The sequence below is a fragment of the Acinonyx jubatus genome, chromosome B1, assembly GCF_027475565.1.
Source record: "Acinonyx jubatus isolate Ajub_Pintada_27869175 chromosome B1, VMU_Ajub_asm_v1.0, whole genome shotgun sequence".
Taxonomy (NCBI): Eukaryota; Metazoa; Chordata; class Mammalia; order Carnivora; family Felidae; genus Acinonyx; species Acinonyx jubatus.
The window spans coordinates 106,310,340-106,325,792 of NC_069382.1; the positions used below are offsets into that span (position 1 = coordinate 106,310,340).

The 15,453-nt window shown below is 35.3% G+C and overlaps 1 protein-coding gene across 6 annotated transcripts in view; it reads left to right on the plus strand.

The window, feature by feature from the left end:
* The window catches only part of LOC106977308 (bifunctional heparan sulfate N-deacetylase/N-sulfotransferase 4), a 382,499-nt gene that overhangs the window by 264,912 nt on the left and 102,134 nt on the right, over positions 1 to 15,453 (plus strand). For all 6 annotated transcript variants that reach the window (XM_053217011.1, XM_053217016.1, XM_053217014.1 and 3 more), the window contains 2 exons: positions 12,228 to 12,413; positions 14,316 to 14,444. In XM_053217011.1, coding sequence (XP_053072986.1) covers positions 12,228 to 12,413; positions 14,316 to 14,444 — 315 coding nt within the window. The remainder of the gene's footprint in view (positions 1 to 12,227; positions 12,414 to 14,315; positions 14,445 to 15,453) is intronic.

Here is a 15,453-nt window from a genome sequence, read left to right on the forward strand (position 1 = left end):
CTGCCTGACAGAAGGCAGGAGAGGAGCACCCAGCCAGAGGGAGCAGTATGCAAAAGACCACAAGATAATGCCCCAAATAACATGTTCCACTCTTCTAGTAAAATATATATTGCTTCAGCAACAACCTATCAGTGTGTCTGGTAACTACTGCCTGTGGGATTTGGTCTGCAGTGATTTTTGTATGGTTGGTGTGCTCAGGATTGGCTTTACATTTTTAAAGCATTGTAAAAATCAAACAAACAGACAAAGAAAAATGTCTGACAGAAGCATTATGTTGCTGGCAAGGTCTAAAATATTAACTACACAGCTCTTCAGAGTAAAAGTTTGTCAAACCGTGGCTCACATATATAATGATCCAGAGAAAAGTATATCAAAATGAAATCATTTTCCTTTAATTTTCAAAGTGTTTATTTATTTTTAAGAGAAAGTTAGGGCATGAGTAGAAGAGGGGCAGGGAGAGAGGCAGGCAGAGAATCCCAAGCAGGATCTGCTCTGAGAATCAGAGCACGACACAGAATGCCAGCCCACAAACCGAACCATGAGCTGAAATCAAGCTTATGACCTGAGACGAAATCAAGAGTCAGACTCTCAGCCAATTGAGCCACCAAAGTACCCCTCAAGTTGGAATCATAATGATGAATAATATAGCATGAGTCCGTAATTGACACACACCTATCCATCAGTGATTATTGGCAACCTCCCGTGTCTTTAGAAATATGAAATTTGTAGAACATAAAATACATTTCTGATAATTCTTACCTTTATGAATCTCCAAAAGGAGCATAAAATGTTGAAGAAAGGAAGAAGAAATTGATTTGGTGTCAGAAGACACTTTGAGTTGGGAATTAGGAGAAGATGAGACTGAGTAGCTTATGTGGGACCGGAATTTACGGGAAATTTATACCCTAGGCCTTAGGGCCCCAGGGTCCTAAATCCAAGTAACTGATCACCTTTGCATAGAACTCTATCTACCATTTGAAATACCAATTTTCCAGATTTTCCTATCATGTCTCAGTGTTCTGAATTAGTATATTCTTATTCGTTTCTCTTCTAGAACCTTCCGGATCATTATTCTTGCATGTCTTTTGTAGACAAGATTAGAAAGTGAGCTACTTAGCAATGGTGCATGGAAATTCTCACTTCTACATTCTCACCTCAGGGTACAGATGTCTTTAGTCCTTGGTTGTCACTTCTAAATGCACACTTAGTGCACATTTTTTTTTTACGTTCTTCCTTATTGAATAAACCCACAGTTTGCTTGTGGAGCAAAATGTCTAGCTAAAGGATTGATTTTTCAGCTTTTATTTCAGGTAGGAGACATTTAACACATTCCTAGCATTTAGAAATAACCATAAGTAGTGGTATGAGGCTCCAGGAAACCAGGTTGGATCCAGCTGATGCTTGCCATTCTGCCCTTTGCCTCTGCTGCTTTATTTTGCCTATTTGGTCCTATTAACTGGAATTGAGGCATCATCATAAAACTATGAAGGAAAGGCCAAGAGAATCAGAGACCACACTTCTGGCATTCTTGAAACTCTGAACCAACTGCTTATCTCCAGATTTACCATTTCTCAAGAATAATAAGTTCTTCTTTTTTAAGCCACTGTTTTTTGTTTTCACTTTTGTCTTTCTGGTACAAAGTTTGAACCCATTCCCTACCCAGTGCTTTACATTACATTTTGCCTCTTTGGATGTCTTGACATTTGCTTACATTCAAATTGACCCATTGTTTAAAATTTGTAGACCCTCCAAAGGAATATTTATATAGAATACCCTGAACCTAGAAGCCCAAAACTTTTTAAGAAGTGTTGGTAGTAGGTTTTATGCTTGTTTATGAATCAATTTTTAGATAGCAATTTTATGAGTAGATTTTTAGAATGGTCAATAAGAACAATGAACTTTCACTGACAGATTTTAATTAAAATTGCTTCAATGACCATGCTTGCGTTTAATGATTAAATGACTCTTAAATCTTCAAGAGCCAAGATTTTCAAGAATTGTTTTTTACTTAACTCCCTATTGTATTGAGTCTACCTTATTCAAATTGGATAATTTTCAAGAGTGCTTGTTACCATATATTTTTCTTTTTTTTCTTTTTTGCTTTCTTCAATTTGAAAAATTCTTTTAGCTTGATAGTTTCTTTCATGCTTTACCTATAGTGGATGAACATTTTCATCATACCGTGATTATCTCTTTATAGTTGACACCTCAGTTCCCTGCAGTCATATCTGCAGTAACTTGAGCAATAGGAGAATATGAGAATTGTTTCCAAACATGTTGACAGTGGAGAGAGTTAAAACTGATTGATAATACAGATGAATTAGAATACTTGAAGTCAGATTGTTTTGAGATGAAAACTGTATCAATGCTTTGATTTCCAAATATAATGGCACTGTAACATGATGATAGCAAAATGGAAATAATAATATTTTGGTATGATTTTAACTTGAAACATCTACATACCTACAGAATAATATAATACCTTAATATTTTATAGGCATTTATTTAAGCAATCATAATTTAGGTGTTTTTGACTATATATGTACCATTTATTAACATAAATTTACTTTCTGTCTGATGAACTTTAACCTTTTTCACATGGTGGTAAACGTTCGCCAACATTAGAAAAAATTGCAGATATGAATATTTTAACTCTTAGAGAAGGCACAGGATGTCACAGAAGGATTTTAAAAATGAAATAAGACCCTGTATTTGGAGGGCGGGGGAATTGACAACCTGAGAGATGGCACATGCCACACAAAATGTTTAAAGCATTTTTCTATAACTGCATTAAGTTGACATTAAGGGGAAAAATGACTCCTAAGAGAAATCTCAGCTTTACTCAAAAATAATATTAGAAATATATCCTATTGCTCAGGGAAAGTAATAGTTTATGCAAATCTATTTCTGCAAAGTAATGTGTTTAAATTACCAATTCTAGCCCATCAACTATACAGTTGTGGAAGCACCTAAAAGGTTTGGGAATGTGTTCAACATCAGAAAACCAAGGGCATTCTAGCCTCATTAAAAAGGGCAAGTTGCCCTCTTCAACATGTCCACTTCGTGTACACACACATGCAGACACATCCACGCACACACACCCCCTACCCATCCCACCTAAAACAGTGCTTTATTCCATGAACATAGGCAATCAGATTTAATAATAATAACAATAATAATAATCATAAATTAAAAAAATAACTAATGTGTAGTGTGTATAAATTCATGAGGTTCTTAGAATGGAGAGAAGATATGACAAGATAAATCAGGTATATTATTTACTGGAGATAAAATTACAGGTGAAACATATTGTGAAATGGTGTCGATTTTATTAACCAAAATTATTTTGAGCATCTTCTTTTTGCATGTTTCTGCTTATTGTAACTATAGAAAAGATGTAATAATGGAGAGATAATACTATTCTTGTTTCTATCTGACTCTTAACACATCTAAGATTCTTTAATGTTATCATTTCTTCCAGGTGAAGGGCATTGTCAGAAGCTCTAAATACTTAATATCTGGTACTGTTTCTCTTGTTACTAAATTAAATCTAGCACTAAATTTTGCCATGTAGCAGAGGCAACAATGAAGGGAAAGCTACTGAAATGCAGTCTGGCATTTCATGAGATATCCTCATGCCACATTTCTGTCACCCTTCACTGTTCTCGGGTGCTTGTTTTCATCCTTATTCTCCTTATTCAGTTTATTTCAAGAGCCCATCATCATAAGCATTCCCTTGAATACCCTCTGAAATCCTTTGCACTTCTGGGTCCATAATACTCCCCTGCAAAGCCTCAACGTTGTTTGGATCTAAATCTCTACCTAGTCTATGCCTCTACCCCTGAAACTGAATGTGGTGGGACCAACACTTAACTGTTCTCATTTTAAAGCCATGACCGCAGACCTCAATAGACCCTCAATGCTGCCCAGAAGGTACACTGAAACTCCTCAGTTTACTCATCATCCTACTCCTCTAGGCCACTGTTTCATCCTCTCTTTCTGCAAACTACCCCACATCTTCCCCCATCCCCATTCTCAGCTGATGATCTTATTTCACTGGATAGAAAAATCAATAAATTAGAAGTGAACTTCCACATGCTCCCTACAACTGCTACTTCAACATGATGATAATGAAATGAAAACATAATAATAGGTATAATTTTAATGTGCCTACAGAAAAATCTAATAATTATAATAATCTTTATAGACAGTTACTCATGTGACCATAATTATTTAGTAAAAGCTTTTGGATATATCAGTGCCAGTTAACATAAACTGTGTTAATAATGACATAAATATAAATTGTGGGCTGATATTCTGTGACAGAAGCACACAATCTTGCCTTCTGTCTTGAAACAATGAATAAAAGAACTAGAAATGCAAAGACCAAATTCCTTCCTTTTGCACTCAATCTCACCCCTTTCCAATGGTTCAAGAGCATTATTCCAGAAATTCTCTCCTCTTTCCTAAATCATTTCCCTCTGTGTACAAACATACTGCTCTTACTCCCATCTTTAGATAAATCTGTGCTTATGTTTGCTGCATCCTGCAGCTACAGCACCATTTCTAGACTCTCCATTTTAGCTAAAATTCTTGAAATAGTTTTAATACTCACTTGTCCCTGTTGCAGCTCTTCCCATTCTCTCTTAAATCCATTCTGATATGCTTTCCCTCCGCTTCTCCATAAGAACTCTTGTCCAGTTCACCAATGCACATCCAATATTTAATATTTTAAACCAACGGGCAATTCTTATTTTCTCATTTAACTTCATCTATTATCAGCTCTATACATGTTGTTCAGACTCTTTTATCAAACACTTTCTTCAATTGGCTCCTATTTTGTTGTAGATTCCTGGCATTCCTCCCATCTCACTTGAAATACTCTTTCTCAGTATATTTTCTGGATTTCTTCTCTTCTCTTTGTAATGTTAACCACCCCCTTCCCCCCTGTAAGATCTATCCTTAGACTTCTCTATTTATGCATTAATTCTGTTGATGATATTAATGAGTCTTATGGCTCTAAATGAAATTTATATATTGATAACTCTTCAAATTTAGATCTCTAGCTGAACTCTCCTCTGAATGTTAAACTGGTTTATTTGACTTCCTAACTGACATATCGAATTCGATGTCTAATGTCAAATATATGTCCTCTCTTTCCCCAAAACCTGTTTAATTTTTTTAACTTCCCAGTATCACTTGATGCAGATTCTATCCTTCTAATTGAACATTTATCTCATGTTTTCTATTCAATCAGTCATTGAATCCTGTGGCTCCACAATATATACAGATCTAAAATCATTCCTCACTAACTACATTGTCCCCATCCTGATCCAAGCTGTTATTAGATTGTTTCAATAACCTATTAACAGGATACTAGTTTCTGCCTTACTTCCTTTTAGTCAGCTACCAGCATTCAGAAGAATTTTTGTAATGGTAGGCTATATTATATCATCTGTGTACGCAAAAACTTTCCAGTAGCTCCTTATCTCACTTGGGGTAATACCAACATCCTGATAGTAGCATATAGGCACCCAAATGATCCACACCCATTCCTTCTTTTCAGCAATGCTGCCTTATATAGCTTCCATGAAAACATAATCAATGTGAGTAGTGTCCCCTGGAGTTGTTCAGTCAACTTGTAAGACTATTTGCAGCAACCCTGCCTCTTGATAGCGTCTCTTATGACGACTCTCCCCCTTTGCTAATTTTGCTCTAAACAAAAAAACAAACAAAAAAAGAATTCTTATTCTTCCTAAAAAACACCTGAAGTGCTTTTAACTCAGAGCAATGTATGTACTGTCACCTCTGCCTGGAATGATCTTTCTCAAGTTGTCTGTATGGCTTAATCCCTCACAACTTCAGACCTTGATTCAAAATACTACCTTCTCTGGGAAGCCCTCCTAAATAATCTGTTTAATATTGCAACCCATATTCATTCAAACCCCCCCCTTCTCTGCTTTATTTTTCTCCATAGCCCTTAGCATCTTCTGATATATTATACCATTTGCCTGCTTATTTTGTGTAATCTTGATCTCATCTTATTAAAATGTACACTTCTTGATGGCAAGGATTTCTGTCTGTTTTGTTGACTGATATATTTTCAGCACCTCAAATGATTTCTAATACATCATGTACATAATAAATATGTATTGAATAAAAGAAAATTAACGAACCAAAATGTTGAACATGTTGATTGTCAATAAATTAAGAGTTCTAACCACAAAAAATTAACAATGCAAATGCGTAATCAACTACATTTTGTACAGTGTTAATGAAGACTTACTTAGTTTTTCTGTTAGTTTCCTTTAGGCAGCAAAGTAGACCTTCAGCAGGATCAAGAATATTAAAGGGGGACAAGTCTCAATTGCCCAAAATAACTCTACTTAGGATCGGAAAGTTCACACTGTAGAAGCAACACCATTGCTATGCTATTTCTTTTTCAAAAGAAAAATCCATTTGTAACACAGAGCTCCCCAGACATTTGTCACCATTTACTAGGCTTCAGTCCAAAAAGTGTCAGGACTGACCCAGCCAATTTCTAGAGTCACACAGTCATTGCTTTTATCACTTATGAAAACAGAAGACAATTTCAGTTCCCAAAACACAGTGGAAAATCAATAATCCTAGGGTCATTCTCAAAGTTGACAATATGATTCCAAGTCCTTATTAAAAGGAAAAATAGATAATGAGATCTATTTTCTTTAGCACTAGTGTCGCTCCCTAGAAGTCGTGTATATCCGAGTACAAATCAGTACTTTATGTTCAACAGGATACTGTTTAATGCATTATATCGTTACTCAAGTAAGTGAATTTATTCATTTATGCAATCATTATTTTATTTATTTTCCTTTTATATTCATTTATTAAATATAAAATGATTAAATTTATTTAATAACATTTTAAATTTATCATTTCCTTTAAAAAATATTTGTTAAACACCATCGATGTACCAGGCATACTGCTAAGCGCTGGAAATATAAAACTATCCTAAATAGGGGCGCCTGGATGGCTCAGTCAGTGAAACTTCCGACTTACGCTCAGGTCATGATCTGAAGGTCCTTGAGTTCGAGCCCCGTATCTGGCACTGTGCTGACAGCTCAGAGCCTGGAGACTGCTTCAGATTCCGTATCTCTCTCTCTCTCTGCCTCTCCCCCACTTGCACTCTGTCTCTCTCTCTCAAAAATAAATAAACACTTAAAAAAAGTGCTTAAAACCATCCTAAATGTATTGTGGGCTGGTTTCACAGGCAATATCTCCTGAAATGCAAATATAAGGAGATAATAATAGGAAAAATACCATTTTTCTGGCTCTTCATCATCCTAGTACAAAGACCTTCATCCATTCAGGTTTCTGTCCAAATATCTGTGAAGGATCCAGGGATCTCTCCTGACCTCCAAGAGCCCTTTTTTTTCTTTTTTTCCTCTGGCTCCCTATGGTATATCAGGTCTTCTAAAAAAGTATCTGCACTGACTGATCATAAATGGTAGCACCAGGGTAATGCTCAAGCTTACCCATGGTTCTTTCTATCTTTGCATGTAATGCCTACAGATCTCTTTGCCCATTCATTAGTATGTAGTTATCCTACAAAGGGATGTTGCAATGCATGCTGACACAGAGGTGTTTGTGTTCATCAAGATTAATCCATTGGAGCAATGGTCTTTCAAGAGAATTTGTTCTCCTTCTTTATGTTCCCTACTTTACATGGTTTTACCACATGTTGTTCTGTGTTAAATACTTGGGGTATTATTTAAGTAAACTAGTCTCATATTTATTTTCTCTATCATTACCACTGGCTGATGAGTACATAAAATTAAGTAGTCATATATATTACATGATAGTATCCAACTAGACAAATAGGTGTTTGCCATATATCAATGAGTTTTCTTGAAGAAATATTGGGCACTGCATTAGCAATCTCTTCCTCCTCTGTTTTCCTAGAATTCAAACCACTGACATCTCATGTGAACTCCTTAAACTTTTCATACTTATTATAAAGGAGCGAGAACTACCCGTATCAGTAAGGTTTCCATGCTAGAAGCAGAAGCCACTTGAAGTTATTTTAAACAGGGGGAGTTTTTACTTAGCAATTTTAGTGCTTCCAAAAACTTTAGAAAGGCTGATGAAGCAGAGTCTAGGCTGTTCCTCTCAAAGGACTCACAAAGCCAGACAGAACTGTTTCCCTAGAGAAATGACCACTTCCAAAGCTGCCACTGGAGCTCTGGCAGAAGCATAAGTTTCTACTGCTGCCCTGCAAATGGGCACCAAATACTGCCTCAGAAAAGTCTCCTATTTTCAAGACCTTGGTGTCAATAACAAGAGCCAGGAGCTACCACACTTCAGCATTTGCCCATCTACTGCCTTCTAAAATATGTCCTGAGTACTTCTAATTGGCTGAGTGCAATAATTGGCTGAGTGCATAACAAGTGAGAGCTGCGGAGAAGTTTGGGAAAGGTAGAATTTTGCTTTATAACCTCTCCAAATGAAAATAGAGTAGATAGGAGTTACAGTTCAGAAATATGTATTAGAATCAATTCTCTGTCTATAAAGTACTTCCAATCATTAACTGGGGTTGGAGTGGGAGCTCACAGTAGTAACAACTTAGTAGAAAAGCAAATGTAAAATCTGTGAATTTCGAAGACTTGATTATAATTTTAGCTCTGACATTTAGGAACATGAACAAGTCATTTGCCTTCCCTGAGCCTCAGTTTCCACATTTGATAATAACATCTAAGCCACCTCACAGGGTGCTTATGAGGATCTCATTAGAAAAATGTGAAAACACTTCATAAATATTATGTACTTATCAACTGTAAGCAGATATGATCAGTAGGAACAAAGAAAAATTAAATGAGATAATTTCATCTACTATTGAAAGTTTAATGCTAAATACATTTTATTTTATTCCAGTTATTGAAAACTGGTGACCCTATTTTTATATAGTCTGTAAATTACCACATTATCTCATTTCCCAATCAACTAGGAATTTAATGTAACTGGGAAAATTTAATCAAGTTTAATTATAAATATCTGTGATATCATTTTGCAATGTCATAGAAATCTTAGATCCTATAAAGACATTGTTTTAATAAATAATAAAAACCATATTTGAATTAGTTTATTCTGCCATTTTATTTATCTTCCTATAGTTTCAAATGCTTCCTTTATTCATATTAGCAAATATTTTAAATTTTGTTAATTTTTGTGATCGTTTATAGGGTATGTTTAGTTCACTTTTTAGTTGACCAAATCTCTGTGAAGTGGGTTTTAAGCTCTAGGCAGTAAAGTATGAAGGTTTTCAGTTCAGCAAGCTTCTTGATAACAGAAAAAGAGTTTCTAGGGAATTACTTTTCATTTTGTGTTATCATTTAGATTGAAAAAGTATAAACTCATAATTATCTAGTGTGATTTACTATTTTGATTGAGCTCTGGTTGTCAGTGTGATAAGATGACCTTATGAGCAGTATAACATTGAGCTCCTAGAAATCAATAAATATAATAAAATCCTTTTACTGCCCCTTCCTTCCTACTCACTAAATCAGTTGCTTTTTACCTTCTGGTTTTTCATGAAAGTTCTACAATTCATTTTACTACCTGTCAAAATTGAAATGTTTTTTTTTTTCCTGAGGAGATATAGTTGTTTGATATTTCAATTTTCTTCATGATTTCACTTTTCATCTCTTTCTTTCTAGGACATTTACATACTTATCTAGTGTTGTAGGCCCCAAGTTTGGAATAAAACATTATATGGGGATAGTAAATGAGGACTAGCACCATGATTAGTACAGATATGAGGATTCATATATTCTTGATTTTGTTATTTGCAAATCATGGGATTAGACTATTACAAAACCTCCATATGAATCATGGAAGAGTAATGAGAGTATAACAGATTGGTTTTCCTTTCTTATAAATCAGGAGTGCTTCTCTAAATATCAGTCATACGAGTTCTACTTACCAGATAGAAAGGTTTGAACACACTTGACCCTATATTTCTCTGATAAGGAAGTTCATCTGTATCTTAGACCCAATGTATCCACACTTGGCTACCTGATGATACCTGGACACTTTGCAAGGATTCACTGGGCAACATGGAACTAAGCCAAGAGAACTAAGGCTTTTCCCAGTACATGACCCCCAGTGATCTATCAAAATAACAGTAGCTACCTGCTCGTAGGCAGCTTCCAAGTAGTTTTGTTACTGGACATTTCCAACTTTGCCTTATATTGAAAGTATAAGCTCCTGGGAAAGTATTTTTCTTCTGCACACAGCAAGAAATTAGTTTTCCCCAGTGCCTAGCAAAAGACTCTAGCTCATTTTATAGCATTGATTTCATAATTCAGTCTTTCTACAGAGTCATTTATTGTAATAGATGTTAGAAAACACATAGTCTTGATGAAAGAGAGGTAGATTTGGCTATACAATGAGAGTCAGTCTATGAAAGGAAAATGATGGAAAATGAAGCAAAATATTTAGGGTCCATCTTCTGAGCTGAGTGTGACATGTGACTTAGGCACTATAGATATTTGATCCATTCACTTCTTGCTTATTATGCCAAACTGAATTCTTTTCTTATGCTGTGTGCCATATAATGGAAAATATTAATGGCAATTGTCAACACTTTTGTGTTCAGCTTATTGATTCAATCAACTTTCATATAATACTATACACTCTCATTTATAACCTCATTGATGAGATTCAATCCTTTAAGGTGTCTTATAAAGCAGAAAAGCATTTAAAGGGAGAAATATAAAGAAGGAGAAATTAGAAAACTGCAGATATATATCATATACCTTGCAATCTAATGTCATTCTTCAACAACTTTTTCATTTTCTTATTTTAAATATATACCTGTTTTCCTTTAGACTCAATTGTTTACCCAGGGCAAGCATTTCATAGTAAAGTGTATGTTTCATAAAAAGTGAATTGAGCTGCTGTGAACCAAAACCAAGGAAAAAACCTTAATTTGGCTTTTCCTTTACCCTTCAAATCATCACTGGGTCTTATATGACATTTGCCCCCTGGCTTTTAAAATTAGACACCATGGGGCACCTGGGTGGCTCAGTCGGTTAAGCTTCCGACTTTGGCTCAGGTCATGATCTCATGGGTTATGAGTTAGAGCCCCGCATCGGGCTCTGTGCTGACAGCTCAGAGCCTGGAGCCTCCTTCGGATTCTGTGTCTCCTCCTCTCTCTACCCCTCCCATGCTCATGCTCTGTCTTTCTCTGTCTCTCAATAATAAATAAACACTAATGAAATGAAATGAAATGAAATGAAATGAAATGAAATGAAATGAAATGAAATTGGACCACCAAAATTCAACCTAGCTTGGACACCCATGTTCCCTTTAAAATGCACCATTGCAGGGGCGCCTGGGTGGCTCGGTCGGTTAAGCGTCTGACTTCGGCTCAGATCATGATCTCACAGTGCGTGAGTTCGAGCCCCGTGTGGGGCTCTGTGCTGACTGCTCAGAGCCTCGACCCTGTTTCAGATTCTGTGTCTCCCCCTCTCTCTGCCCCTCCCCTGTTCACGCTCTGTCTCTCTCTGTCTCAAAAATAAACGTTAAAAAAAAATTAATAAATAAATAAATAAATAAAATGCGCCATTGCAATTCATTTCCTCCCCACTTTTACTTCATCTGAATGTGTTCTCACTAGATCCTTCTTCCAGAAACATAGAACAGATCATGCCCCTCCATTTCTCAAAGAGCTTCCTTATCTACACTATTTAAATCGAATTTTTTCCAAATCCCTTAGTTCATAGTAAAGGCTCATTACTTTATAGTTCAGACTTACCTTTCTGGTTGTCTTTAACATTACACACACACACACACACACACACACACAGAGACAGAGAGAGAGAGAGAGAGAGAGAGAGATAAACACACACACTCTTTCATCTTTGGGCACTTGCTCAAGTGACACTGTTTTTCTATAACTATCTAAGGAAAGACCATGTTCTCTTCCTATCTTCTCCCCAGACTTTCAGTATTCAAAATTCAGAATGAATATCACCCACACACCACATGCCAAAGTATTTACTATGTCTATGATAGAATCAGAGTTCTATAAGATTATGAGTTCCTGAAAGGCAAAAGCTCCATGTTAGTTTTTATATTTCTTGTATTTAGCATAGAATTCAATGTATGTTAAATAATGTTTATGGAAACAATTTTAATGGAATTCAGTTGACCACACTCCATGTAATGTTGTTCTTGCCTTCTTTTAGGAACATGGAATCCCTATCAACATGGGCTACGCGGTGGCACCACATCACTCAGGGGTCTACCCGGTTCATATTCAGTTATATGAAGCTTGGAAGAAGGTCTGGGGTATTCAGGTCACCAGCACTGAAGAATATCCACATTTGAAACCTGCACGGTACCGAAAGGGCTTCATTCACAATAACATCATGGTGAGCACATACTGCTATGTGTATTGAAGGTTCTTAATATCTGTATGTGGAATAAATACAACATATAACTACAGACCTCTGTGACATGATAGCATAAGTTCCTAACATACCATGGTGGTGACAGGTCACCCATTAACACGTTGTTTGCATGTTATTGGCTTGCTGTGGGTGGTTTTAGCAAAGTCTAAACAAGCTCAAGATACTGAAAATGAGTTTCAAAAGAATCATCCTTGCAGTTTCTCAATTGAAGTTTTGTTTGGGGACCCTATACTTCTGGGAGTTTCTCCTTGTCTGTTTGTTTGGATGGTCATATTGAGAGTTTTCCAAGCAAAATGTTGGTCCATAGATCAAGCAAATGCCTCTCAAGTCACTACACTATTAACAGAATCAAACAAATAACATCTGAAAGTTATCCACCCAGTTTGCTTTGGTTTTCAGACACTTAAGAGTATCTTAGGATATTATTTTATTCTTCTTTTTTCTTTTCCTTGCATGCTACTAAAGTGGAGGTGTATATATATTTTTTCCAGATATGTTGATTCAAAAAATAATAATATGATACAAGAATGCTGTATCAGTTTCTATAAATGAGAATAGAATCAAATGAATTTTAGATGAGAATTTATAAGTGTTCATTGGAATGGAAAATATATGGTATTCCTCACTTTGAAATAAAATAGTCCATTTAATATGCCCATCCCCACTTCTGAGGCTTCAGGTTATATTCTCATTTTCAGTTGCCTAGATCATAGCAACAGCAAACTGTTCTCCCTACTTTAAATATTTACATTTTCTCAATCCATTATTCAGATTGCTGTTAGAACTATCTATCTATCCATCCATCTATCTATTATTTATTTAATCACTATCTAAAAACATACAAACAAAAAAAAGCACTAGAACACATGCCTAACCACAACTAGTACTAGAAGACCTAGATCCTAGATTTAAAAAGTCTCAGATTTAAAAATGGAGCTACTAATAATGAAAACAGTGGTATTGACATTCATAAAAATCCAGGAAGTATAGAAAGAATTGCTCTTATGTAATTTTGAATCAGACTTAAAGTATCGTTTTCCCTTTATTAAGTTACATGTTGACATATCATAAAATAAAAACATTCATTTTAACCAATATTACATACGTTCATTTAGTTTGAATTTAATACAAACTATTATAAGCAAAGAATATATGAAATTATAGTTACTCTGTTGAATTGGATGCATTTTCCTTTAGATTATAAGCAGTTTATTATTCAAAACAAACTTTTGGAATAAAATTACTTATTTGTTTTCTGTGTTGAACATTCAAATTTATAACAGAATTAACCACAGAATATGCCAGAAGCAGTCATTAAATGATTTGACTACTACTGTGATTAAAATTTAAAATCAGTGTAGTAAAAACAAAACATATGAAAGTGGAAGAAGTGATGGAAATGGATTGTTTTTGAATCTTAGAACCAGTGCTCGCTTCGGCAGCACATATACTAAAATTGAATCTTAGAACCTGAGTACCATGTAAGATTGTATTTCAGAAGCAAAGAGAGTAGTGACCTAATACCATGAAAAATGTAAATGTGGAAAATCTCTATATTTAAATTAATTAATCCTAAGAAGGCTTTTATTTTTTGTCAGTCCTTTCACATAACTCAGCTGGTAGGTGAGATTTCTAGAACTTCCCGAAAATGTTTTAGCCTATCTGTCCCATAGCATTGATCTGGCAACTCCCTTAATATTTAGATAATTACACCAATACCAGCTCTTGATTACAGTAAGATTTTCGCCTTAGCAACCAAGGAACTCCGATAGAAAATGATAGTTTGCAGACTCTGAAGTCATGAGACAGTGGTGGAGCTCTTAAGTCATGTCAGTGTGCTCTTCTTTCTCCCCTTTTCCTCAGGTCCTCCCTCGACAGACCTGTGGGTTGTTCACCCACACTATTTTCTACAAAGAATATCCAGGAGGACCCCAAGAATTGGATAAAAGTATCAGAGGAGGTGAACTTTTCCTCACAATCCTTCTAAACCCGGTATGTATTCTATTTGTTTTTTATAATAACATGTGATTTTGAAATATGTGTTTCTTTTTGTTTCTGTTGCCAACCCTTTCACAAGAAAAGGTGGTAAATACTAGCCCTACTAGAAAGAAATTAGACTACATCTCCAAATTATTCGAACTTGATTTTTAATTTTTATGATCTGCAATCAGGAATAACACAGAATTATTAAGAAGCATGTGTTGAATTTAAGAACTCAATGTAATATAGCATCTCAATGTTGACTTCTATTCTTGAATTGTAGTGAAGACATAATAAAATGCAGTTTTCTCGCCCAAAATTAATATTCACAATATCATCAGTGAATGTATATTTTGTCCATAAATTGAGTTTGCTTATTGCTCTAAATATCAGTAGATACACAATTCAGTCTCTAAAAATGATCACAATGTAAAATTGCATTGAAAATATGTAGCTAGGAGCACCTGGGTGGCACAGTAGGTTGAGTGTCTGACTCTTGATTTTGGCTTGGATCATGATCCCAGGGTTGGGGAATCGAGCCCTTAGTTGGGCTCTGCACTGAGCTTGGAGCTTGCTTGAGATCCTTTCTCCCCCTCTGCCCCTCCCTGCTTGTGCTCTCTCTCTCTCTCTCTTTCTCTAAAATGAAAAAAAAAAAAAAAATTAAAAAATTAAAAATTAAAAATAAATATGTAGCTATGTATTATCTTTGCATACCAGGGTCATCTGAGGCCTATTTTTTAAAATCTCCACTAAGTTTATTTGGAATCAAAGGTAGAATGTTTGGCCCTTTTTTCTTTAATTGTGTCCTTTCATCTTTCAAAGTTTTACAGTTTTATTTCCTGGTTGTGTGTAAAAGTATATCAAGGTGGGAATATATTATAACTAGATAATGCTGAAATTATTTCAGCTTTTTTATTTTTCTCCCATAAATATTTCATTTCTGAGGTCTTACAAAAGCATCTCCTCTTTTACATCTCAGTACACACAAAAAGTATGAAGCAGTATGTCATATGCTATACTT